Here is a 26,337-nt window from a genome sequence, read left to right on the forward strand (position 1 = left end):
ATAACAATGCAATCTGACTTTGACTTGTGGAAACCTCACCTGAATCACCCCTATTCACTTTGTAATTTGGGCCAATGTGCACATCTAATAAATCCTGACCTGCTGGGTTTCATAAACACACACAAAACATCTGTTTGCTGCAGGTAAATACTAGAGTTCGTTCCCTATCTGGTAATCATGGACAACTGCTTTGCTGGTTGCAGCTGAAATGCAAGAAGCCCAGAATGGAGTCTCTCTTTTTCTCCCTGACAAAGGAGTAAATACTACACAAATCTGGAATAAAGTCCCTAAGATGGTTGAATGGCAACTGCTGGCAACTCTGCAACCAAGCTGGTGCCAAATGTGCTTTCCTTTGGACCACATCAGTGAGCCTGAGAAGGAGGTCATATTATCTGGACAGCCCAGGACCTCTATACAGTAGTACCTCGGGTTAAGAACTTAATTCGTTATGGAGGTCTGTTCTTAACCTGAAACTGTTCTTAACCTGAGGACCACTTTAGCTAATGGGGCTGCCCACTGCCGCCGTGCTGCCACCACACAATTTCTGTTCTCATCCTGAAGCAAAGTTCTTAACCCGAGGTACTATTTCTTGGTAGCGGAGTCTGTAACCTGAAGCGTCTGTAACCCAAACTACCACTGTACCAGGCTTGTACCCTGGAAAGGTCACTTTGGTGTAGCTAACGCAGTAACAAGAATGTGGGAGCCAGCAGTTACAAGTTACCAGTCTCTGCAGCTACAGCAAGTCCTCTGATTTTCCAGCAGTTTGACTTCACCCCACGAGGCACACTCCATTGTCTCTTGAGACAGATGGATGCCAACAATAAGTGCAAAAGCATTCTAACAGTTGAATAAATAAAGAGTTATTTGTGGCTGAATAGAAGAGTAGGAAATGTCAGGTGTGAGCTGCATTGATTTTTTTGCAAGAGGAATGAGTGAAAACATATTTCCTTTTAGACAAAGCACCTCCTACCCGCTCTTTCCAATATATCTATAAACTTACCAGCTGAATCCTCCCCTGTCGGATACATTTTCAGTTTATAGTATAAGGGTATAGTGCAGGTACACAGGTGAGGATTTCACAGTAAACCAGAGAGATTTCTCCCTGCCAAAATTCATTACACCACCAGTTTGTTTATTTTATTCTTCCACTTGTGCAAGTTGTGAGGAGGCTTGTAAAAACAGTTGGAGCAGCTTTTGAGAACAGGAATGGTATTTAGCTTGACACTGTTCTGGAAGAAACAGATTTGTAGCTCAGAGGTGTTCCTGAATCAAGCATGGTCTTTGGAGGCTCAGGTAGTCTCAGAGGCTGAGTGCCCATTCCCAGCTATGGCTGGGTCACCAGCTGTGGTCCCTGGACAGCGATGACTTGGCCACTGTACTCCATGCTGTGGTGAGTTTCTGATTGGACTACTGCAATGTGCTCTGTGTGGGGCTACCTTTTTCTTTTTTGTATAATTTTTATTGAAGATTTAAACAAAACATATTATCCAAAAACATGTCATCCTTAATTTTTTCCCCATTTTCCTAAGGAAAAGCAGGGCATTCTGGGATTAAATCAGAAACTGGGACAGCTTCTCTAAATCAGGGATGTCCCTGGAAAATAGGGACACCTGGAGGGTCTGGTTCAGTATTTTGAAGGCCTAAATGACTTACGTCCAAAATGTTTGAAAGACTGCTTTCATTCCTGCTAACCTTCTCAGATGTTATGATCTACTGAGGGGGCTCTCTTGATGGTTCCATGACCCTCAGACGTGTGCAGCATGGCAGCCCAGAAGAGAGCTTTATCTGTGGCACCCCCTAAATTATGGAGCACCCTCCCCACAGAGATGTGTCTAGCTTTTCCTATGTGCTTTATTGTTCACCTTTCATCATATTATGAAGGCACATGTCTTTACATTGACCTTTGACAGCTACTGTATTTCATTTTGTGGCACTCACCTCTTTTGCTGAATACTTTCCTGCTCCAAGTGAAATGACTTTTCTTGTTTCATAATTGTAATGGTTTTATCGGCTTTTATAACTGTGTATTATATTGTTGTAATCCTCCCTGGCGTCTTGTGGTGAAGAAAACATGCCAATTAATAACTCAGTCAAGAGGCGGCAGCAATCAATATCTGAATATGAACAAAGATGCATGCTCAACATTCATGTGTACAAACAATGAATTAACTAATAATCAAACTTGGTTAGAATTACAAGAATATTTCAGTTCACTAGAGAGACACCAAAGCTTTGTATTCATCTGGACATCAGATTCGTCCTTGAGACTGACCAGTTACAAGTTTGGGTTGCTTCACTAATAAAAAGCAGTGTTCCCAATCATGTGTAGAGAACCTAAACAGGAGGTGGTGGTGGTGACTGCTGGCATTATTCTTAATTCTTAATTATTATTATTATTATTAATATGCAGCAAAGGACTGATCTTGCCTCAAAACCCCAAAAGCAAAAGAGTAGTTTCTTACTGCCCCTCAGGGTGCTTCTAACCCAGTAGTACTTTCCTGCTTTGTCCATCCTTGTATTTACATCCCAAACTACCAAATTTCTTTGCTACTACCTATCTTGTGAAAGGACAGAAAGAACAGTAACTGACTACCAAGGAGTCTTTCACATTCCTGGGAAATTGTATCATGAACATTAATAAAATGTACAATTTGAACCATTTATGCCAGAAGGAAGGAATCTAAATATCTGGCACAAATATAATTTGTTTTCCTCATGATGTATTTCTGTTTGCTTAAAAATAAAAGTGTAACGTTTGTTTTCCTGGACATACATGATATTAAAAGCAATGAAATAACTACAACTCTCTCTGAAATTATTATTTGCAATGCAAGGCTATTCAGATCCCAAACGTATCCACAATTTGAAGTCTCTTGGCAGTGTTGAGTATTTCTTCAGCACAGATGCATATGCATAATTAGTGACTTTTTCTCTCTCTTTTACATTGATGGCATGAATATTTATTCAGTGGTTGTTGTTTTTTAGTTGAGGAAATGTTGACTGGGCAATGTTAATAATTAGTCAATATGTCCATACATTTTTTTAAACAGGTGGTTGGCAATTGGCCTCCAAATGGTCACTGATTTAATTAACAGTTGCATTATATATTATTTGTGCAGACTGAAGTGGAAATGTGGAGATGGGGAAGAGAAACTGAGAAACCAAAATTGCCATATTTGCCCAAGCCTAGTTGCAAGCTATGGGACGTGGGTGGTGCTATGGGTTAAACCACAGAGCCTAGGACTTGCTGATCAGAAGGTCGGCAGTTCGAATCCCCGTGGTGGGGTGAGCTCCCGTTGCTCGGTCCCTGCTCCTGCCAACCTAGCAGTTCGAAAGCATGTCAAAGTGCAAGTAGATAAATAGGTGCCGCTCTGGCGGGAAGGTAAATGGCATTTCCGTGCACTGCTCTGGTTCGCCAGAAGCGGCTTAGTCATGCCGGCCACATGACCCGGAAGCTGTACGCCGGCTCCCTCGGCCAATAAAGCGAGATGAGCGCCGCAACCCCAGAGTCGTCCGTGACTGGACCTAATGGTCAGGGGTCCCTTAACCTTTAGTTACAAGCTACTGCATGCAAACATCTCACCACACCAAGCAATCTCCCTGATTGTGGAGAAAAGTGTAGTTTATTTTGTGGTATGGAATCTTTTGTGATAAAGTGGTGTGGTGAGTCATTTCTGCTCAGCAGCCTCCGCTAGTTGCCCTTGCAATCATCCTTGCAATCATCTAATGGCCATAATATCCATCTGTCTGTCTATCTATCTAGGCTTGAACTTCGCTGAGTTTCTTACCAAGAGGTCACTGTCAAGCAATAAGAATGCTTTTCATCTTCACATGCTTTAACAATCCTCAAGATTGGAGTCAGGTTTCCAGTGACAGCTGGGGACATGTCAACACTTGCAGCATGGCAGATGGTTGGATTGTGTGTCAAGCAAACCTTCAGCAAATGCTTATGGCATCCACAAAGTCTCTCCCCCACCCCTATGCATACAGCATATAGAAGGGTAGAAAGAACTGTATGAGGGCGAAAGTGACAAAGCACATAATGAAATTATTGCTATTTTATGTGACTATAAATGCAGACGTTATTCTTGCCTTGTGAAAAAGCTCTAATTTCCCATGATTACTTCGATTAGCAGCATTCACAACTAAGTACCTGAATTAAGCAGCTATAAAAGGTTCCATAATGAAGCAGGAGGGCAAACAACAATTATTGAGTCAGACCATTTTGCTGCTCAATGCTATCTAGTTCCCCATGCTTTAACATATACCTGGAGGTGTGGTCATTTTCCTATACTGATGGACAAGATGCCCGTTGTGAGTTGTGTCACACTGTCAGTGCTATCTTTATTCTATTAGCCCATTTCACTTCCTTCACTAAAATTCATAGTGATGTTACTGAATATTTCAAGAAAGTGCCAGATTGACAGCACAGGACTATCAGGAGCCAGAGTCAGGAGTAAGTCATCAATAAAACATTCAGTGTCAGTGAAGTTAACTCTTTATTCAAAGAAACCCAAACAGTGCAAGCCTAGTGATCACAGCAACTCTTCCCAGTAGGTCTTGCCCCAATATGGCAGTTCAGTTGCAAGGACTGAAGTTCCCTCCCCTCTTCCTACTGCTTTCTAAGGCTCCTCCCCCAGTTCCTTCAGGAATGTGTGCTGAGTCCCTACCTGTACTCCTTGTATACATATGACTGCATTTCACCTGATCCACAATTATTACATTTACAGATGATATCACCATAATGGGTCTAATTACAGGTGGAGATGAATTAGTGTATAGGGAGGAGGTTCAAAAAGTCTCCACATGGCACCTAGAGAACAACTTGAACCTAAATATCAGCAAGACAAAGGAGATGGTGTTGGTCTTTTGGAGGTAGAGAGAGGAACTAGCCCAGTTGTATATCAGGGGTGTGTGTGTGTGGAGAGAGTCTCCTCCTTTAAATTTCTGGGAGTTTACCTTAGTGAAGACCTCACTTCGAAAATCAATACAACTCAGGTGGTTAGGAAGGCCCAACAGAGACTCCATTTCCTCAGGGCCTTGCAAAAGAATAATGTCAAACAAAAATTGATGATCTCCTTTTACAGGGCCACAATAGAAAGTGTCCTTTCATACTGTATAACAGTGTGGTATGCTGGTTTGACAGCCACAGACAGGAAGTCCCTACAGAGGGTGGCAAATACAGCACATGACATCATGGGCTGTCCTCAGAGTTCGCTAGATGACATTGCAGGAGACAGCTGCCTCAGGAGAGCGAGGAAAATTCTTAGGGACGACTCACACCCTGGCCAGCACTTCTTTAATCTCCTACCTTCGGGCAGGAGATACAGAAGTATAGTCAGCCACACCAACAGGTTAAAAAACCATTTTTATCCGTGGGCTATTGGGCTGCTGAATGGAAAAATAATAATAATAGTGGTGCAATTGACTTCTGACAAGCACACAGAGTGTGAACAAGACTGAGTGTATGTGGGGGGGGGCATTTAATTTCACTGCACACAGGTGGTGTAGCGACAATAAAGGTTTATTTATGATGTTTATTACAGTCATACGCCAAGTTGAATGCGTTTCGGGTTGAGCGCGTTCAAGTTGCGCTCCATGGCAACCCGGAAGTAACGGAGCGTGTTACTTCCGGGTTTCGCCGCTCGCGCATGCGCAGACTCTCAAAATTATGTTGCACGCATGCACGGTAGCGGCGAAACGTGACCCGCACACGTGCAGATGTGCCATTGTGTCTTGCGATAATAAGTTGAAGAGGTATATATTATGATTTTTTCTTTCTCTCCAGACTTCAAGAAAACCGTGGAGGCTTGGAATCCTAAATGCAATACTGGTATGGAGTTTCAGCTCTACCACCATGGTTGAAAGCAGCAAGAGCAAAAAAGTAAGATATTAAATAAACACCAGCCAACACGAACAATTAGGGTATGTTATGATAATTAAATGAAATAACAGTAAACTAAAGTATTAAAAAAGTGACATATTCTGAAAACTAAATGCATGTGGTCAAGGAGTATGGTAGCTTTGAAAAAAATATATTATAGGCAAGTACACACATTTTTCATCTTTGGGAAATTATTTGTCAGGTGAGTGGAAAGAGAATGAAGTTATCCAACTGATTTCATGTGACCTGAACAGCAAAGTAGAAAAGTTGTTGTTGATGCAGTCATATGATGGAAAGAGATCTGAAATATGGTTGTGAAGAGTGTATAATGCCTAATATTCAGATGGCACTTGGTTGTAAGGAACGGGTTGAAGCAACAAATAAAACTGAGGAAACGAATACATGGAATAGTTAGTTTTGGGAGCTGGGCACTTGAGCATCTGGATCAGAGTCTGTAATGCAAATTAGCCAATGTGTTGTCCTTCAGGTGTTGGTGGAAAACTCTCATCATCCCTTGCCATTAGCCATGCTGACCGGAGCTAATGGGAATCACAGTATGGCATTTCATGTTAGCTACTCCTAATATTTTCTTTTCTGAGTTTAAATTAGTTGATTGACAAGGTTCTTCTTCCCTCCAAAAGCACAAGGAATTCTGTGCACTTACAAGGGGATTTCATAGCACATAATGGATACTCACGAATTCACTCATTTAATTTGACTGAGCTGATTAAAACCAAACTATTATAAATGCAACTTTCTTGCATTTCTTTGTTGCATTTATGACCCAATAATAATAAAATTGTTGGGATACTGCCAGGGAGACATCAGCCATCAAGGCCCCACGTTGATTCCGGACGATCCATCGATCTCCCGTAGACACACAGTATCATTCAATTAGCGACATGAGCTCCAGAAATAGCTTGCCACATTCCAGAGCTGGTGCACGCTCTATCAGCAGAATTCACACAGCGAAAGATGCACGCAGGAGAGCATTATTTACAACTTTATTCAGCGTTGGTCAGAACAAAGAAAACATGACTGCCTGCTTCAGTGTCTCAGGCACAGAGAGAAAAACGAAAGCATAGACACAACAGAAACATCCTGTGAACAGGAAATACGCAGGCTGTGACACAAACATCCTGCTCCCTTTTAAGGTGGAACGGAAAGGTTCACAACTACATTTGGATTTTTAAAATTATTGCACTTTTGTAACACTGTTGAAAAAGTCCTAAATCTCCAATTAAATGGGCTTATGGCAAAAAATCAGCTTCTTATCTGAGTTCTAATATATCATTGCTAGTAAAAAATATTGATACCTATAACTACGTAACACTGTAGTCTCAAGAGAGAAATATATGCAAAATTAAAATGTGCAACATATTTTATTTGATTTACTATGAATTCTCCCATGTATTTCCAGGTGGCAAAAACTGGCATTCTTGAGGTTTTCCAAGAATAAACCCTTTATGTCTGATTAAAATGCAGATGAGCTTCATAAACCACAGTAATTTGAAGGGACTGATTTACTGATGCAGTCGCCTTCCATCTGCTTCAGGTGTGAAGCTGGAAAGAATTTGTTACGATAAACTAAAATTAATTTGGATTTAGAATCCATTTCCTTAAGATGAACATTTTACACTGAACATTCCACTAACCCTAAACTTATGGTTCTGCTAGCGCTATAGTTAGAGGTTTTGTAATGTGCCTTTCATATTGTTATCATGTTCATGGTGGGATCTTGATCCATCATCATATTACATATTCTGGATCAATAAATCCAGAGATATAGAATCTGAGACCCTCCCGATGTTGTCTGAGATGCCCATCAACTCCAACTGGCATGTCCAGTTGAGCAGGGATGATGGGAACTGAAGTCCAAGAATATCTGCAGGCCCACAGGTTCCTCATTCCTAATCTAATCCATCTCTTCTAAGTGGATCATGAGTTGGACCTTCCAATATGGGAGAGAGGTGCAAGATAGCAGCAGCTCTAAATCAACCACTCAATCAGAAGAGCAGGTAGTGTCGGACCAGAGCAACAGTATGGGACCTTGAATAGCTCCAAGCTGACAAGGTCTGGAGCCCAAGTGAACCTTTTTATAGATCATCCCCAACCTTGACTATGATCGTTTATTGCAGTTATTAGTCTTTTTTCTAACAAAATGTAACCCAAAGCAACTTACAAAATACTACAAAGATTAAAACCAGTATAAAACTAAAACAAAATGGAAAAAAAATACATCTAACACAGTCCACCCACTGAAAAGAGACCACAAATACTTAAAGCTCTCCAAATTAAATGTTGAAAGACTCAGTAAAAAGAAATGTTTTTGCCTGGCACCTAAATGAAGATAGTGATGATTCCAGATGTGCCTCCTTGAGGAGATAATTCCATAAGTGGGGAGCCACCATTGAAAAGGCCTCGATGTCACTCCTTCCATGGGGGCTTGCAGAGAAGGGCCTGAGGTGGGCTTAGTTTATGTGGGGACAGATGGTCTTGGGGTATATTGACTGCCTATCCCAAGATACTCTGTGGTGAATTCTGTGTGAATTCTAGGAACTGTTGTTTGTTAAGGGTGCCTTGTCATGGAGATACAGATATTTCTAGTGGTGAATTTGCTTCATGCAAGAGGGATCTGTTAGCATAAATTGGGGCACCACATTTTAGTCAGTGATTCTCAGGAATGGCTGAGAAGACAAGGGGTTTAAGTGAGGAGGTATGGCAGCAACAATTTGAGGCCAAAGTTTGATGAGTGAAAGCGATTTCTGAAAAGGCAAAGCCAGCACTGGATACAACCGTAATAAGGACATAAATAAAATAAATAGGGGGGAATAGTCAGTGTCTCATTGAGGATCACTTAAAATGACCAAGTTGAACAGCTTTGCTGAGGCAAAATTACTAGTAGGCAAAGATAAAAAAGAAGATTGCAGGAGTCAAGGGGATCAGTGAGTGTATTTTTTAAAAAGTCTTGGAACTTGTGTATAGAGCAAAGGTAAAAGTAAAGCAGTTTGAAAACATACAATTCACTCCTGCTTTATGTATGCAAGTTGGATTGATGAACATAAAAGGCCAATTTCCGACTTAAATAAGTAGCAGAATAGTCATTTTGTAATTTTCCCTTTTGAGGTAGAGAAGCATGAGAGAAATCTTCCTGTTTCACCTATTGCTTTGAAAGTAAAACATTCAGCTCGTTCCACGTAAAGCTAAACAGAGCTGGCTTTGAAAGCGGGTGTGGGATTAGCAGAGATGTTGACGTTGAGAAATTAAGTTCAGTTACTCAACGGCAGGGAACTTTGCTCAATGAAGGGAGAAAAAAGCACTGCTCAGCTTGCAAACAGCCATATTACCTTTTCAAATGGGTGGCTGCCAGCAATAGCTTTCTTTATTACCTTTCTTATTGAGGAAAGCCATTGAATATTTCATTCACTCTCTCTTCTGTTGATGTTTTGATAGCTTGAATGCTGCTGTATGGCGAACTCATTTCCTGGGAATGTATATTTGTAACAAAGGTCTGATAGGTACATAATCCACTGGGTTCTTCATTCTTTCCTCTCAAGAGTTTCTCATTGCTTTGCTTAAGGTTATAACTTGAGCTCAGATTGCTGCTGTTGGCATCCATCTGTCTCAAGAGAAAATGAAGTGCATCTCTGGGGATGAAGTCAAGCCGTGTAGAGTCCTCTCTGGGGCGCAAGTCTGGGCAATGTATATGGAGGTCCTGGGCTGCCCAGATGGCAAGAACCCCCTCTCGGCCTCACTGATATGATCCAAAGAAAAGCAGAGCAATACATTTGGCACCATGTTGGCTGCAGGAGTTGCCAGAAGGAGGTGCAAGGGACCATCCACTGTGGATTCTACTCTGGATTTGTGTAGGGTTTACTCCTTAACCTTTTCATCTCCCAAAGATGTCCCACAAGGCAGCTCAGGAATATAGCAGAATATATACAAAGACATTTTCTTGCAGGCAGTTATTCATAAATACACAAAATGATTTCTTGTTGGTATATGTGTGATGGGATAATGAGCAGCTTGTGCGTAAAAGCTTGATCCCTCTGGGGTTTGGCTGGTCATCCAAACCGATGCACTAACGGAGCCCCCAAAGCATGACTCCGTCAGTCGCTGGTAGAATCTGACAGTGGGCGTCTACGGAATTTACGCCAACATAAAAGCTGTTTGACGGACATGCGCCTTCGTGACTCTCTGCGTGACAGTTTCCGGCGAAGGGTGGGAGTTCCCAACGGGGGTCCCGTTACCTCTCCACTACTCTCACTGGAAGCATCCCAGAGCCTCCCCTCCGCTGTGACTCCTGCACTCCCCCTGCTGGTTCCCTCTTCTGCTGCAGATTCTCTCCTATTCTCCTGGAGCCTGTCCACCACCTGTCTCTCCGATGGCAGTTCCCTGACATCCACCTCCCCCCCAGGGCCCCCTTCACCCCCTCCCGCCTCCTCTCCCACTGGCGGTGAGGGCGGAAAGCCCCTGAAGGAACTCTCCTCGTCGTCCGAGGATTCTAACACTTCTAGCCACGGCGTACCGTCTCTCTCCCCGCCTTCATCTTCTTCGTCGGAGTCGGCTTCTTCACCCACCCCTGACTCTGGGAACCCTTCAAACTCTCCTTCCTCATCGGTGGTCCCAAAGTGTTCCCTTCTAAATCGTGCCACGGGTTGCGGTTTTCTTGGGAAACGCTGATGAAATGTTTCTATTAAAACCTCGTCATTGACTACCTCTGCTGGTACCCAAGTGTTTTCCGACTCTACTTCCCCCTCCCATTCTACCAGATATTCCACCTGATTCCCCTTCCACCTGGAATCAATGATTCCTGCCACATTTATGTCACTCTCTCTCTCTTCTATCACGGGCGTTTGGGTGGCCTCTCTCTCACGCTCCCCCCACTCACGTCCCTCTCGGTACGGCGACAGTAATGACCTGTGAAATACTGGGTGTAATTTCATGTGACTGGGCAGCCTGAGTTTGAATGCCACTGGGTTGACCTGCTGTATGACCTCAAAGGGTCCCAATCTTTTGGGCCTCAATTTCTTACTCCCGCCCTTGAACGGTAGCCCTTGGGTGGACAACCACACCCGGTCCCCCACCCTTATAGTTTCACCTTCCCTCCTATTTCTGTCTGCTTGCTTCTTATATTCTTCCTTGGCTTTCTCTAAGTTAAGTTGAAGCTGACGGTGGATCGCCTCCATCTCTTCAAAAAAATATTCCGCCGCCGGCACGCTCCACCTCTCCCCTCCCTCTCCTGGGAATGCCCGGGGGTGACACCCATAATTTGCCAGGAAGGGACTCATCCCTGTGGACACGTTCTCCGCGTTGTTGTAGGCAAATTCTGCTAGAGGTAACTTATCCACCCAATCATTTTCTCTGTCTTTTACATAACACCTCAGGTATTGTTGTAAAATCCCATTTGCCCTTTCCGCTTGCCCATTGGTTTCTGGGTGCCGGGCAGTTGAGAAATTGAGTTCTACGTGCAGTAAGCTCATAAGTTTCCTCCAGAACCTGGAAGTAAATTGTTTCCCTCTGTCGCTCAAAACCCTCAAGGGGGTGCCATGCAACTTAAAAATATGTTCTACAAACAACTTGGCGGTTTCCTCCGCTGTGACTGCATGTGAACAAGCTATAAAATGACACATCTTGGTTAATTGATCTACCACCACCATGACAGCTGTTTTGCCTTTGGATTTTGGCAGGTCCGTCATAAAATCTATGGATACTGCCTCCCATGGCCTTTCGGGCGTGGGTAAGGGTTGTAATAGCCCCGCTGGCGCCACCCTCTCTCCTTTCGCTCGCTGGCACCTGTCGCAACCCCTGACATATTCCCGTACGTCCTCCCTCACCTTGGGCCACCAAAACTCCCTGGTAACCAACCACATGGTTTTGTGCTGTCCAAAATGTCCCGCTGTGGGGCTGTCATGCAACTGCTTGAGTACTCTGCCCCTCAGTTCCCCGTCGGGTATGTACAGTGCCCCTTTGTAATACAACGCCCCGTTCTTTTCTTCGAACCCCCCTGTGTTCTCCTCTGTCCTCCGGAGCTCTCTGAGTTTCTCTTGGGCGTATTCATCGTTCTCCGTACCCTCTATCAGTTCCCTCTGCCCCACCAATGCCGCCCCACACACCCAGCGGTCTTCAGGGATTACATGCCTTGCCTCAGGCGCTCCCTCCCCCTCTAAGTACTCAGGTTTCCTGGAAAGAGCGTCCGCCCTCACGTTCTCGGAGCCGGGCACGTAACGAATCTCAAAGTGGAATTTGGAGAACTCCTGGGCCCATCTCACTTGTCTCTGGTTCAGCACTCGGGCTGTTCTCCAGTATTCCAGATTTTTGTGGTCAGTTCGGACTTGAACCTTGTGCTGCGCCCCAATCAGCAAGTGCCACCATTTCCGGAATGCTTCATGAATGGCGAGCAGTTCTCGGTCGTACACTGTGTAGTTCCTCTCGGATTTGTTCAACTTCCGCGAGAAGAATGCACACGGTCTCCATTCAGATGTATCTTTTCCCGGCTGGAGAAGAACGGCCCCCACCGCTCGGTCTGACGCGTCAGTCTCCACTCTCATTGGTTGTTGTAGATCCACGTGCAAAAGTTGCTCTTCCGACGCAAACGCCTGCTTTAAGCGTTCAAACGCCCTCTGCGCTTCTCCCGTCCAAACAAATTTCTTTTTGCTACTAAGACAATCCGTGATGGGCGCTGTTAAATGGGCAAAGTTTTTGATGAACTTCCTATAGAAGTTTCCGAAGCCCAGGAACCTTTGCACGTCCTTCTTGGTCTTTGGTGTTTTCCATTCCAGTACCGCTTGAACCTTGCTGGGATCCATGGCCAATCCCTTGTCAGACAACCGGTACCCCAGGAATTCCACCTCCTTGGTATGAAACTGACACTTCTCCAGTTTCACCCACAGCCGGTTTTCTCGCAGCTTGCTCAGTACCTCTCTTACATCTCGCACATGCTGCTCCTCATTGTCTGAGTACACCAGGACGTCATCTAAGAACGCTACGCAGTTCTTGTAGAGCAGTGGCCCCAGGACGTGATTCATGAATGATTGAAAGCAGGCGGAGCCCGCTTGTAATCCGAAAGGCATAACGAGGTACTCAAAGGCCCCCAAGGGGGTGAACATAGTGGTCTTCCACTCATCCCCCTTTCTCACACGTATCAAGTTATATGCCCCCCTAAGGTCCAGCTTGGTAAAAATTTTCCCTTTTCTCACCTGTGTTAGAATGTCATCAATTCTAGGCATAGGGAAAGTCACTGGTTCTGACACTGCATTTAGGGCCCTGAAATCACATACAAGCCTGGGCTTGCCCGTGTTTTTTTTTGTCCACAAAGAACACTGGGCTGCCCCCCACCGCTCGTGACTCTCTGATGAAACCTCGCTTGAGATTCTTGTCAATGAACTCCCTTAACTCCTGCATCTCACTGTCTGACATTGCATACAGCTTGCCCACTGGCAATTGTGCTCCTGGGAGTAAGGTAATTTGACAATCAAAGGGTCTGTGCGGGGGCAGTTTATCTGCTTCTTTTTCGCTGAATACGTCAATCAAGTCAGCGTATTGTGGTGGCACCCTCCCCTTGTCCATCACTTCCATCCCTGCTAGAGTGGCCCTGGCGCCTGCCTGAGCCTCTCCCTCCTTGCAGTGTTCTAGGCAATGTGCTGATCCAAAGGAAACCACTCTCTGATGCCAGCCTACTAGCGGATCGTGTAGCGCCAGCCAGCTCATACCCAAGATAATAGGAGCTCCTCCCAAGGTGGCTACGTTAAACGCTATCAGTTCGGTGTGTCGTGCCACCCTCATTATCATTGGTACAGTCTGTTGGCTCACTTCTCCTCCCAACAGCTCCCTCCCATCAATCGTGGTAACCTGCAAAGGCTTACTCAATGGGATAGTCTGTATCTGGTGTTCAGCTGCAAACTCTTTGCTCATGAAATTACATGAGCTACCTGAATCCAATAGCGCTTTTATCTTCAGTGGGTGTCCGTTTGCCAGTTCCAGCAACACCTCTATCACAAGCGCTGGTCTTGGAGGTTCCGGCGTGGGCACATTCATTACTCCCTGGCCTGGCTGCTGTGCCCTGATGTTGGCAACCAGGCGTTGGCTTTTACTTGCTCCGTGATTTCTTCTTCCTCCTTCCCCCCAACAGTTCCCGCCATCCCTTGCCATTCCTTCCTTTGCGGACAGACTCTGGCAAAGTGACCTGGCTGTTGGCAGAGATAGCATCTCTTGCCGCTCTTTCCCTCCTTCTTCCGCCCTTCACTGGTGTTTGAAACTGCGCGCGCGCGCGCTGTTCCAAGTTCCATCGGCTCTGCTGGCGGGAAAGGCTGCTCCGGAATCTCTGGAATGCGGAAGTCCTTCCAACGTTCCCCCTTTCCTTCCCGCTTTTCCATAGCTCTAGCTTCCTGGTGTGCCCCTATGGACAGCGCTGATTTAGTCAGCTGATCCATAGACTCCGCCCTAGGCGCCCGGGAAAGTTCATCTTTCACTGCTGGAGAGAGACCTTCTTCAAACAGCATTTGAATAGGTTCACTAGCAAGGTCCCACCCAAGTCTATGAATCAGCATGGTGAACTCAGTCCAGTACTCACGTACAGATCGGCTCCCCTGTTTACACGCCATTAACTGCCTGCGCACCACTCCCTGCTCGATCTCGCTGGAAAACATCAAGTCCATGGCGCGGAAAAACTTCATTGTGTCCTTTAAGATTTCATTATTGGCTGCCATCAGGGGCCGAATCCAGTCCCTCGCCCCTCCCTCTAGATGGCCAATCACGTACGCCACTCTAGAGTTCTCGTCGGGGAAGTCATCAAACAGTAGATTGAGAGCATATTGCATCTCTGTCCTAAAGGCTTGATAGTTCCGGGGATCCCCCCCAAATTTCTGCACCAGTCCAGGCACCCGTCTGGCAAGTGGGGTGGTCTTCCCCTTATCTGCATCTTGAGCCCTCCTCTCCTCGAGCCTCGCCGTTTGCATCGCCAGCTGGACCTCCAACGCCCTGTACCTTTCTTCCAGGCTTGGACCTGCTCCAGCTCCAGCTCCTGCTCCTCCGGTTCCGGCTGGTTCGCTCATGATGCCTTCTGCTTGCACAAGCTGCTTTCAAAGACTGTCAGATTGCTGTGATGGGATAATGAGCTGCTTGTGCGTAAAAGCTTGATCCCTCTGGGGTTTGGCTGGTCATCCAAACCGATGCACTAATGGAGCCCCCAAAGCATGACTCCGTCAGTCGCTGGTAGAATCTGACAGTGGGCGTCTACGGAATTTACGCCAACATAAAAGCTGTTTGACGGACATGCACCTTCGTGACTCTCTGCGTGACAGTTTCCGGCGAAGGGTGGGAGTTCCCAACGGGGGTCCCGTTACCTCTCCACTACTCTCACTGGAAGCATCCCAGAGCCTCCCCTCTGCTGTGACTCCTGCACTCCCCCTGCTGGTTCCCTCTTCTGCTGCAGATTCTCTCCTATTCTCCTGGAGCCTGTCCACCACCTGTCTCTCCGATGGCAGTTCCCTGACAATATGTTTGAAGAAAGGCAATAATATGACCAATAGTAGGGAAAGAGAAGAATTAAGAAATGGTAAAATTAGTGGTATAAAACTGATGGGGAAGCAAATAAGAACTCTTGGTTATTTCTTTTGCTGTTTCATATTATAGTAAATGCTAGATATGCACATGAGCCCAAAGTTTTTCCTTTTATTTGTATCTGTGGTTTTCTTTCAAAGAAAAATCCAAATCACCCTTGGATTCAAAGAAATTGTATCTCCTGATGCCAAAAAAAGAATTTGATAAGATTTCTCAAAAATTTATTTTTGTTATTGGGGGTAGAATATTTCTTCAGGATCTTCATAATCATAAGAATAAGAAACAAATGTTTAAACCTCTTCCTAACATAAAGCCATTGAAGTGATTTACATATTAAGCAGAATAAAACATAGAAGAGTAAGCTCTAAGGTTGATTAAAACCAATTTAACAAACTCTAAAATGATAAAATCATCCATACAAATTCTAAATACTACAAAACAATTTCATCAGATGTAAAATGGGTAAAAGTACCCATTGCTGGAGAGGATATAATCAGGAAACAGCTATTGCCTTCCTGTCCTGCTTGTTGGCTTTGACGGTGGGAAGTAGGATGCTTGATCCCATGTACCATTTGAACTGTTCTTAAGTTCTTATCCTTCATGTGAGGTTTTAAAGGCTAGCTTCTTACCTCAGATCTTTGGTAATTTCTAAACAGTAAGTTACGATGGGTCACATTTCTGCACATGTTGTACTCTTGCATCATGTGTACACTGCCCAAGCAGATGACTGATGTTGTAGCTTTGTTCATCACCTGTTTGAATGGATGAAAGCTAAGCATTCCACTCCCTGTGTCCCAACAGATGACAAGTACTGTCAATCAATGAAGCAATTGTGTCTTCAGTGGAAGAGAACACTGTGTGTAGCAGCCGGCACAGAATTCTCTGTTGACTAAGAGGATCAGCACCATAGATTTCAGTGCCATTACCAGAGTAAACTATTATTTATGAGCTTAAGCTGAGGCATTATTTAAAAGGTGCAGTTATCTGTAAGTACTGTATATTTAGTCATTATCCTTGAGAAAATAATTGGATGGAATTTGCAGCTGTACATTCAGTACACAATTAGCCACAAGAGTAATCAAAAGAACACCTATTGTCTAAGTGTGTATTAAGAGATAAATCTTGTTGACATGCAGACTCTTACACAAAGTGATACATGAAGGATTAAAGGTTCTGTGCATTGGATTTTAAATGGTAACACAACCAATTCCTATTGGAGGAGAGAAGCATGTGTTTATTTAACAACTATGTCACCACAAACTTTTTTTCAAATGCCATTTACAAAAAATAAACAGGGGAACTACTTATGGACCAAATTGGAGTGATGTAGAATTCATCTCTCTGCAGAATTCAGTCTGCTTTCTTAAAGCGTTAAGATTTTCCTCCCACAAAGTCTGTCATCTTCACTGGAGCATAGGATCCAATGAAAATATTAAGGCTTTTTTTAAACATGTTGGTCTATGGAGGCAGCGAAAGTTGACATATGAGACCCAAAAGAATATTCTAAAATATAAGTTTTATCCCACAAATATTTTAGCAACCTATTACCCACTATCTGCGCAAAAAGCTGATATGCAATCCAAGTTGCGGGGTACCTCTTGCGGGAGCAGAATCTATAGTTTAACTATACGCTATGCAAAGAATAACTTTATTTTGTCTGTCTGAATCTTCCATCAATCAGCTTCATCGTATATCCGTGAATTCTAGTGTTCCAGAGTTCTGGTGTAAAATTCAACCCTGTTATAATTAAGGACTTAGAACTTTGATATATTTTAACAGGAGACTCTAACTGAAATTAACGGGACTCAGAAATATTTATCATTTGGCTGGATTGCATCAAATTATTTTGGAAACTCAGAATTGAAGCTGTTTTTTGCACAGGTCAGTTTCCTAACTTTAAATTGTGTACATATCTAAATCCTTCTCATTTGTTATGTAAGTGGGCAATTTAATTAAGTGGCCAGTGTGTTGAAATGGTTGGAGTGCTGAACCTTGGGCCAATAAGTATCTGTCAGCCTACCTGCCTCACAGGGTTGTTGTGAGGAGAAAATAAAGAGGGGAAAAAGCCACCCTAGGCTCTTTGGAAGAAAGAGGCAATATAACTGTAATAAATAAATAAATACATTTATACAGATGTGAGATACAATAACAAATTCACCATAACTTTTGCGTGAGACAGTCCTGTCTTGCTTATATAACTATTGAAAGAACACTACAGACTCTATAGTCTGGATTCATTGGTTTAACGTCACAGGAAGGGAAGTTAAGAGTTGATCAAAAACAAGGAACGGAGTAATTTCGAACTACTATAAAGCACTATCCCATAAATTTCTGCTCAGAGGTAAATCCCATTGAGTTTGGTTGGGGTTACTCCCAGTTATGTGGGTACAGGATTGTAGCCTTAGTAATTTGGAACTACCAGAATAAGAATGAGAAACCTGTACTTCTCCAGATATTGTTGGACTCCAACTCCCACCATCCCTAGCCATTTGCCATGCTGGTTGCAGTTGTGGAATCCAACAACATCTGGAGGACCACAGGTCTCCCAGCCTTGATTTAAAAGGAATAATAATACTGAGAAAATGAATTGTTGTAGCATTGTAAAGACATTTGATAGCAGATATGAAATGAAAGCACTTCTTGGAGGACAACTTTCCTGATACAATTTTTCTTTGCTTAGCCTAAGAAAGCACAAGATGCCTTATGCAAGAATGACGTAAACAGTATTGCCCTGTAGAATGTTTTCATTCATACTCAAAGCATGTCAGACTTAACAAAGTAAGCTGTTTTCCTAACACACAGCAAGTAATGTAGCAATTCAATAGCATAGAAATAGTTGGGATATAAGTGTTTTGACCATGTACATTCAAGAGCAAGTAGAATACATTCTCTTCTATAATGGGGATCACAGAGGTTACAACTTTACTAAGGCAGCATTAAAGTGATCTAGTTAATACATTTTGTTTCTTGAGGCCTTTAATACTAAGATGTCTTTTATTTGAGAGCTGAAATGGCTAGAGCATGGTGAAATGAAAGTTGATGCATTTCAAGGTCAATATCAGTAGGAAATCTAGCGCTCTCAAGTGAGTCATGCACATTTTGGGGTGAGAGAGGTACAATGCTTCTTTTTTCCTTTAGACAAATAGGAATATTTTTCTTATACTCAGGGTTGACTCACAACAAATGATTGATATCCTCCAACTCAGGAAAATCTCATTATTCAAAAGTCTCTTTCACAAATATGGATGCTAGCTACTTTGGACGTGATATGGGCTTATGAGAGGACAGGTCACACCTGAAGCACTTTGCAAGCTTTGGACATGGTGCAAAATGCTCTTTAAAGGAAAAAAAAAATCTGATACAAAGAGAATCAGGGAGATTGTTTCATATGCATTTTCTCCATATCCCTTTTCAACTCATTGTGTGGTTGTAGTCAACAAATGATTACCTCTCTGTGTAGTTAGATGACACATATGAAAGTCAAGGAAGGGGTAGGCACTGGTGGAAGAAGAGGAGTGCAGGGGGAGCGTACCGCCCCCAGCAGTGCGATCCTGGTGGGGTGCCATCGTGGCTGCCCCCCTGCCTGCCCTGGGTGCCCCACCCACACAGGTGGCATGCCACGCCCCTGAGATGCACTCAAGCCCCGTCCCCACCTTCTCTCCACACACACACACCCTGGTGTCCAGAGCATGAAGCTCCGCCACAGCGGGTAAGATTTGGATACAAGCCAGGGCACTCAGAGCAGCAAGCTAGAAATTGCAACAGCAACAGCTGGCTTTTAATTGTTCTGTAGCTACAGGGTTATTCTAGCTCCAACCCCTGTGACAGAAGCTGTTGGCCCTTTGGGGGCTTGGAAGCCTTCTACTCTTTTTGCCTGTTGGATTGTAACAGCATAGTGCCTTCCTACACCAAGGAGGTTTCCAAGGTGCAGGGTCAGCGTTCCCATCTTGAGCAAAGCAAATGATGAGGATGTAAGCTCTTGGGGTCTCCTTCCTGTGGGAGTCTCCAACAAGGCAGGCATTTCTGGGGCTATCTCCACACATGGCTGCTACCCCACAGTCTTCCCCATCCTCTGACATCAGAGTTCAAGTCTGGTCTTGTCCTTGACTTCCATTGGGCATGCCTATTTTTATTTTTTTTTTTGCTGTGTTCAGGTGACTATGCCATGGAACTCAGGACCTAGACTCAGGCACTTTTGCATAAGAGGAGGGGCCCTGAGACATCAAACAAAAACCCTCTCCTTTGACCAACTTGGGAAACAGCCACTAAGGCAAATATTTCTTACCCAGTGCCAGAGTAAGGCTCTTGAGCACTTGCAGTTACAAAACTCGCAGGCGGGCAGGCAATTAGGGGTGAACTCAGGGGGTTATTTCCATGTAGACATTCCATTGACGTTCATCCAATCCCAGCTTGGAAATGAACTTTGTAGCCTCAAAGGTGAGTATCTGAAGCCCTCACACACTTATCCAGCTCAGATTAAAATTTGATCAAAATTGCCATTTTCCATTCACAGAAAGTAACTTGCAGCCCCAAAACACACTTCCATTCCCATCCCCTTTTAATAAGTGTAGCATCATAGGCTATGAATGCATTTGATGGCCCTTGTGGTCTCTTCCAACTCTATGATTCTATGATTCTATGATTCTACGTGCCCCTCTAATATCTCCCATTCAACCCCCCTGAAAAACTCCAGTTATTTCCTGAGTGAAATCGAGGTGAGCTTTAGGAAAATTAAAAGTATCTTTAGACCTGTGCCAGAAGTAGAGTTCATGTCCACCTTCCACCTCACTCCCACAATTCTTCCCCAGGTACTCAGCCATTCAGCTTCCTGCCTTCATTTTACTGCTCCATCCTCAGAAGTAACAGGAAACCTACCAACTTCATCAGAGTGGAACCCTCAGAAATAGGGCAATTAACCTTAAATGTTCATTGCCCTGTGGTGGTATAGTACCCTTCAGTATTAGTGTTGGGACAACACTCTAGGTTACAGGAACTCTGGTTTAAGCACCACCCACATGATACATTTAAAGCACATGGCTTCTCCCAAGAAATCCTGAAAACTGTATTGTGTTAAAAGTTTAGAGGATTGTGACTCTTTGAGAGGTAAACTGGTATAGATGTGACCTTTATCTTTCCTTTAACTCCAAACATTAAGTATTTCACATTTTGATATAGGATTAGCACTCCCCGCTTCTTGTTATTGGCTGCTTGCCATGTTCTGCAAGCCATCTTTGTTCAGGACCTCAGGTACTCAGTAGCATTCCTGCAGCAAGTCGGCAGTAGCTCCTACGCAGGCTTCAGTCGCAAACAGGGAAAGATGCTGTATTGTAATGTTGGGCATAATTCAGTCAAAGTGAGGCAGTCATTAAGTCCCAAGAGACTGCAGCAAGTGCTTGAATCTTTCCCACTGAAATCAGTTAAACTCTCAAGTGCTTATACTGTAACCATTCAGCCTTTTCATCTATCCCAGGATTGTTTCAAACAACTATTAAGAAAGTCCGCCTCAATGGCTTGGGGCGGAGGGGGGGGGGTGGAGAGAGAGAGAGAGAGAGAGAGAGAGAGAGAGAGAGGGGGGTAGAATTGTGTGTGAAATGGAGTAAACAGAATTTATCCCAAACTATGCATCCACTTTGCTAAGGTTTAATGATGCAGGGAGAATTTGTTTTTCAACATGTAAATTGAGCTTTCCTAAAGGAAAGGCATTTGTTCATTTTTTGTATGATGTATAGCACAATGCATTGTGTGTGTGTGTGTGTGTGTGTATTCTTCCCCTCCCTACTTCTGCTCCTCTTTCACAAAGCTTTGTTCTAGTTTCTCTTTGTGTCTGTCATGGTTACTATCTCCTGACTGTATTTTTTTTATGTCTAGTGTCTGCTGTCATTAGAAGGATTTACTTGAGTAAATCTTTACCTCCCTAATAAATCTGCAAATATGAAATTAACAAGAAGCAGGCTGGTTTTTCAGTCTCTCATACATACTTGTAATTGTGCATGCAGCATCCATTATTCCTTACTGCAGTGACAAATCTATATGGTTGATAATTCATTATTTTCTGAGTTGGCTCCCTGTTCACTTATTCATCTCAGAGAAATATTTCTTTCTGCCTACTTAAATGCTCAGGAAAAAAAGAACTTCAAACTTCTGAGAATACAATATATGCCCTTGATGAGGGTGTCTCTGTGAAACAAGGTTTGAATTTTTAGGTATTATATTGATGGAAAATTGGGGATGGGGAAAAATAGAAAAGGCTGTTTGAAAAACGGTAACGCCTTCTACATTTCCATGGCAGTAAATTCCACTGAATTTCAGTGTCACTTGTAAAATCCAACTAGATTAGGATTGTGGTTTGGGAGTCCAATGAGCTTTAGGTGCAGCAGTGTAAGGAAAGTCTTTCCCCACTTACAGATCTTATATCTAACAATGCTGGAACAACCCAATTTTTTGCTTATTAAAAGGCTCGGGGGGTGTCTTGCATACGGTATATGTCTAAAAAAGATCCAGTTTAAATAAGGTCAGACTCATTGGATCAGGTTGCAAGAGAGGCAGTAGAGAGTGGGAAGGACTTTACAGAAGTATAGTGAAGGAAACTTTAAACGACATATGCCATATTTATGGCAGAGTTTATTTGCATCTCCAGAGATTTTGAGAATGCTAGTTGGGACTCAGTAATTAAGGCTGACTTCCGTTTTATATTTCTGACCTGGTATAAGACAGTTTCCGATGTCCAGGGTGTCCAAAACACTCAGGAGCTGATGTGAAATTCAGATAACAATAGCAATATATTTATTGGCATCTCTGGAGCATTTGAGAGTGCCAGGTGTGACTCATTAATTAACAGTATGGCTTGAGACAAGCCTGTTGTTGTTGTTTAGTCATTTAGTCGTGTCCGACTCTTCATGACCCCATGGACCAGAGCACACCAGGCACACCTGTCTTCCACTGCCTCCCACAGTTTGGTCAAACTCATGCTGGTAGCTTCGGGAACACTGTCCAACCATCTCATCCTCTGTCGTCCCCTTCTCCTTGTGCCCTCCAACTTTCCCAACATCAGGGTCTTTTCCAGGGAGTCTTCTCTTCTCATGAGATGGCCAAAGTATTGGAGCCTCAGCTTCACGATCTGTCCTTCCAGTGAGCACTCAGGGCTGATTTCCTCCAGAATGGATAGGTTTGATTTTCTTGCAGTCCATGGGACTCTCAAGAGTCTCCTCCAGCACCATAATTCAAAAGCATCAATTCTTTGGCGATCAGCCTTCTTTATGGTCCAGCTCTCACTTCCATACATCACTACTGGGAAAACCATAGCTTTAACTATACTTTAACTAAACGGACCTTTGTTGGCAAGGTGATGTCTCTGCTTTTTAAGATGCTGTCTAGGTTTGTCATTGCTTTTCTCCCAAAAAGCAGGCGTCTTTTAATTTCATGGCTGCTGTCACCATCTGCAGTGATCGTGGAGCCCAAGAAAGTAAAAAGTAATGTGAGGATAGTCATTAAAAGATTGGGCTGTAAATGTATTAGAACTGGGATGAGGGGCCTATGAGCCTCCAAATGTTTCTGGATTCAAACTCTCATCATACCTGACCATTGCCATGTTGTCTTGGGGTGAAAGCTGTTGGAGTCCAGCAACATATAGAAGCTCATAGGTCTGTCTTCAAGCATAGACATTTGTGGCACTCTTTTCCAATATCTCTCTCTTTCTCTAATGTTTATTGAGTTTCAGATCAAACACAAAAACATACAAAATACAAACATAGTAGTGTATGCAGAATTCAAAAACATCAGTCAACCTTCCCCAGGCCCTTCTCCAAAGATCTTAGCATCACATCTAAGGCAGATCCATATTACTTGGCTAAAACAGGAAGAAACAGATTAAAGTAAAGAAAGTAAAGAATCCATACACCTACCAGGTCTAAACCAGTCAAACATATTTGTATTGGGTTTGAACTTATTTATGACCACTTCTCTCTTTTTTTCTTTCAACCTTTTGGCTGGGGAAATGACAGATTACATAATGGCAAATTATAATTTTTCTTATACTTGTGGATGTTCCTTATATAAGGAAATGACATTTCAATCAGGACATTACCCACTTTACAATAAATACATATAACCCCCACCATCCCCCCCCCCACCAATTCATTAAACACTTGCAATTTTCTCCCTCCATCTCTTCCTGCAGATCCTTAGTTCCGCTAGTATCTTCACTTTTGGCCCATCTTCTTCCAACAATTTCATGCAGACTCTCAGCTCCGTACAGTCTGGAACTTAGCATTATGCTGAAATCATGCACTATGGCAGTTAATGGACTACTCTGTAGAAAGGGAGTGCATGTGCAAAACACAGATCTGGGCAATGTAAGAAATGTTGGGACATTTTGTTAAATAATGATTGCACCTGCCAAAGTGACAGACTGCCAAACCCCCGAAGGACATTTACCGTGCTAATGGATCCAATATTATGCCTACTATCATGCCAGGACCTTCTGTTCTTTATTTCACAGAGTGTCCTACTTAACATAGCCTCAGTTTGAATTACTCAATAATATCCTCCTACATTCTAAATTTCAGCACTTATTACCAGCAGTGCATTATGCCTGTAATGCATTATTTGATGGTTAATAAACAAAAACATAATGTAGCTGCCTTATCTGATTTGTCCACAAAATAAAATTATACATCTGTGTAACTAATACTTTCTAATGAAAAGAACTTGCTTTGCACATCATCTTTCTTAAATGAATAATTTGATTTATTTTAATGGCATAAAAGACATTACTGCTGAGGTTAGGGGTGCTTATTCCCCCCAAAACCCCTGTAGTAATCTAAAACAGTTTATTCACAAAGGGTTTGTTTATGTATGTGTTTGCATTTCCTGATGCCTTATTAGTGACTCCAGTGGAAAGCTTCCAATGGATTAATTGCTTGATTTTCCACAAGTTCTTTATTTATCATCATTAATAGGCCTGTTGAAAGTGGGGTTTTTATGGTGTAATGTGTCATTTACAGAAAAATTCTCTCTGGCGCACTGACAAAAGGAGTATATTAGATGTTATGCTGTCTAATTACATGGCTTGATTCTAGCAATCATTTCCAATTTGTTGGTCTCAAGACACAGAAGGACACAAAGGCAGCCCACTGAAGACCAGGTCTTAAAACTCTTTCTAACGGTTATCTACTAAGGATAGGAAAAAATGGCAGGAAAGTCTCCCTTTGTAGCATTTCTTATAAGCTGAACCAAGCAGCACATATTGCTACTTTTTGATTGTGCCTGAAGCAAAATGCTAAAGCAACTGTGGAGGTTCCAGTTCAGAAAAGTCATTTGATAAGCTGAACGAGATAAAAAAGAGTTTGAAAAGACTACAACATTTTTTTTGGAGTCCATGCATCCCTAAATAGAAATGCAATGAAAATGCAATACCACTCAGAAACTGAAACATTTAGGCGCTGTTTTTAGGGGGTGGAAAAAAATAATAATATAATAATAATTTATTATTTGTACCCCGCCCATCTGGCTGAGTTTCCACAGCCACTCTGGGCAGCTCATAATCAAGTGTTAAAAATAATACAGCGTTAATTATTATTATTTTTTTTAAAAAATTACGGTTACAGACCAGGAAAAAAAATATTTAAAACTTCCATGAACTTCTGCCTTCAGATGTCTTTTAAAGATAGGATAGCTGCTTATTAATAATAAAATAATAAAAAATGAGGTACTGGTCCTCATATATTGATACCATGGGTCAGTGGCATAGCATGGATTGCCACTGCCCAGGGCAGGCAAGTCACCAATGCCAGCAGAGTGACTCCCCACCAAAAGAGCCAAGCTGCACCACCTGCCCACCTGTGCATGGGGGAGCCTGGCCAGCCAACACAGCCCTTGGTGGGTGAATCCCCCCAGATGCCTGCAAAGAGAAGCACCAGGCCGGACTGCATTGGGGTTGTCCCTTCTCTACCTCCCTCCCTCCACACCTGCTTATTGTGGGCCTGGGTGACTCCCGCTGCCATTTGGGGTGTTTGGCACACTGAGCAAGTAAGTGTTAGTTGCGTGGCAATTCCCTCCCCATCCCAAGAAGAACTAAATAAAGACCCCGGACACCAGATTTAAGGTTAATGGGCGAAAATGGCCACAACTTTATTGATTACAGGTAAGAGCGGTATTGGCTTTTAGGCATTGGCCCTATCAGACTATCCGGTCTAACCGGGAAGGCTTAAGCACCAACCGGGAGAGACCCCGAGATGCACATCCCTGGGGCGCTCCCCCGGGGGTTACCGCTCGGGAGCGCGCTTTAGGCCCTAGCCTCCGTAGGTTTCGGACGAGGCGTCGCCCCCCGGAGTCCTTTAACAAACTACCCTTCAAGCTTTGGGGGAGGTGATGGCGTTCCTCCCCCCCGACCTCATTTCCATAACAGCACCCCTGCCAATGCCTAACCGCCAAAACCAGGAGTTGTGACGTTTTGCTACGAGGTAGGCGAAAAAACCAAGTGGCTATCAAAATACAGCCAATTAAGCCAAATGGAAAAACTCCTACCCGGCCTCATGCGGCGACCAGCCGAAGCCCATAGCAAAGTCCAAATGCAAGCCTAGAGGGCGGGTGGGTGGGAAACCGCTGCAGCTGTGGAGGTGAAAAGGGGCGAGCCAGGGCTGCCCCGACCTTAAATGATCCCTGGAGGCCCGCCCCCAGCGGCAGCTGATTGGCTGCCGCTGGGGCGGTGAATACTAATGAGTTAGGGAATCCCTGCTACTCACGGGGCTGACGCCAGCCCCGCGAGATTGCTGATGGGGTCGTGAGCACGCAACCCCACCCCCTCTTCAGATCGGGAGTGGCTCTGGCCGAAGTGTAGCCTGGCCGAAAGGCAGCCCAACCTCAGGAGTGCACCCTCAGGAGTGTAAAGAAGG

General features: G+C 43.7%; 1 protein-coding gene and 1 long non-coding RNA gene across 3 annotated transcripts in view; one reads left to right on the forward strand and one right to left on the reverse strand.

Moving 5' to 3' along the window:
* MGAT4C (MGAT4 family member C) overlaps nt 1–26,337 on the forward strand; it is a 322,866-nt gene that overhangs the window by 64,725 nt on the left and 231,804 nt on the right. Inside the window, exon 2 of one of the 2 annotated variants that reach the window (XM_081878288.1) lies at nt 5,789–5,884. In XM_081878288.1, coding sequence (XP_081734414.1) covers nt 5,858–5,884 — 27 coding nt within the window. In that variant the 5' untranslated portion in view covers nt 5,789–5,857. Of the gene's footprint in view, nt 1–5,788; nt 5,926–26,337 lie in introns of those variants that run through there. The other variant, XM_081878291.1, reaches the window with a different exon arrangement.
* Nucleotides 1,112–16,133, reverse strand: LOC309351014. Its single transcript, XR_014160647.1, has 4 exons — nt 16,075–16,133; nt 9,274–9,503; nt 1,939–2,114; nt 1,112–1,229 (listed from the first exon to the last, which is right to left on the reverse strand). It is a non-coding gene; the product is annotated as an uncharacterized lncRNA (long non-coding RNA).

This window comes from Podarcis erhardii, assembly GCF_964252035.2.
Source record: "Podarcis erhardii genome assembly, chromosome: 10".
Taxonomy (NCBI): domain Eukaryota; kingdom Metazoa; phylum Chordata; class Lepidosauria; order Squamata; family Lacertidae; genus Podarcis; species Podarcis erhardii.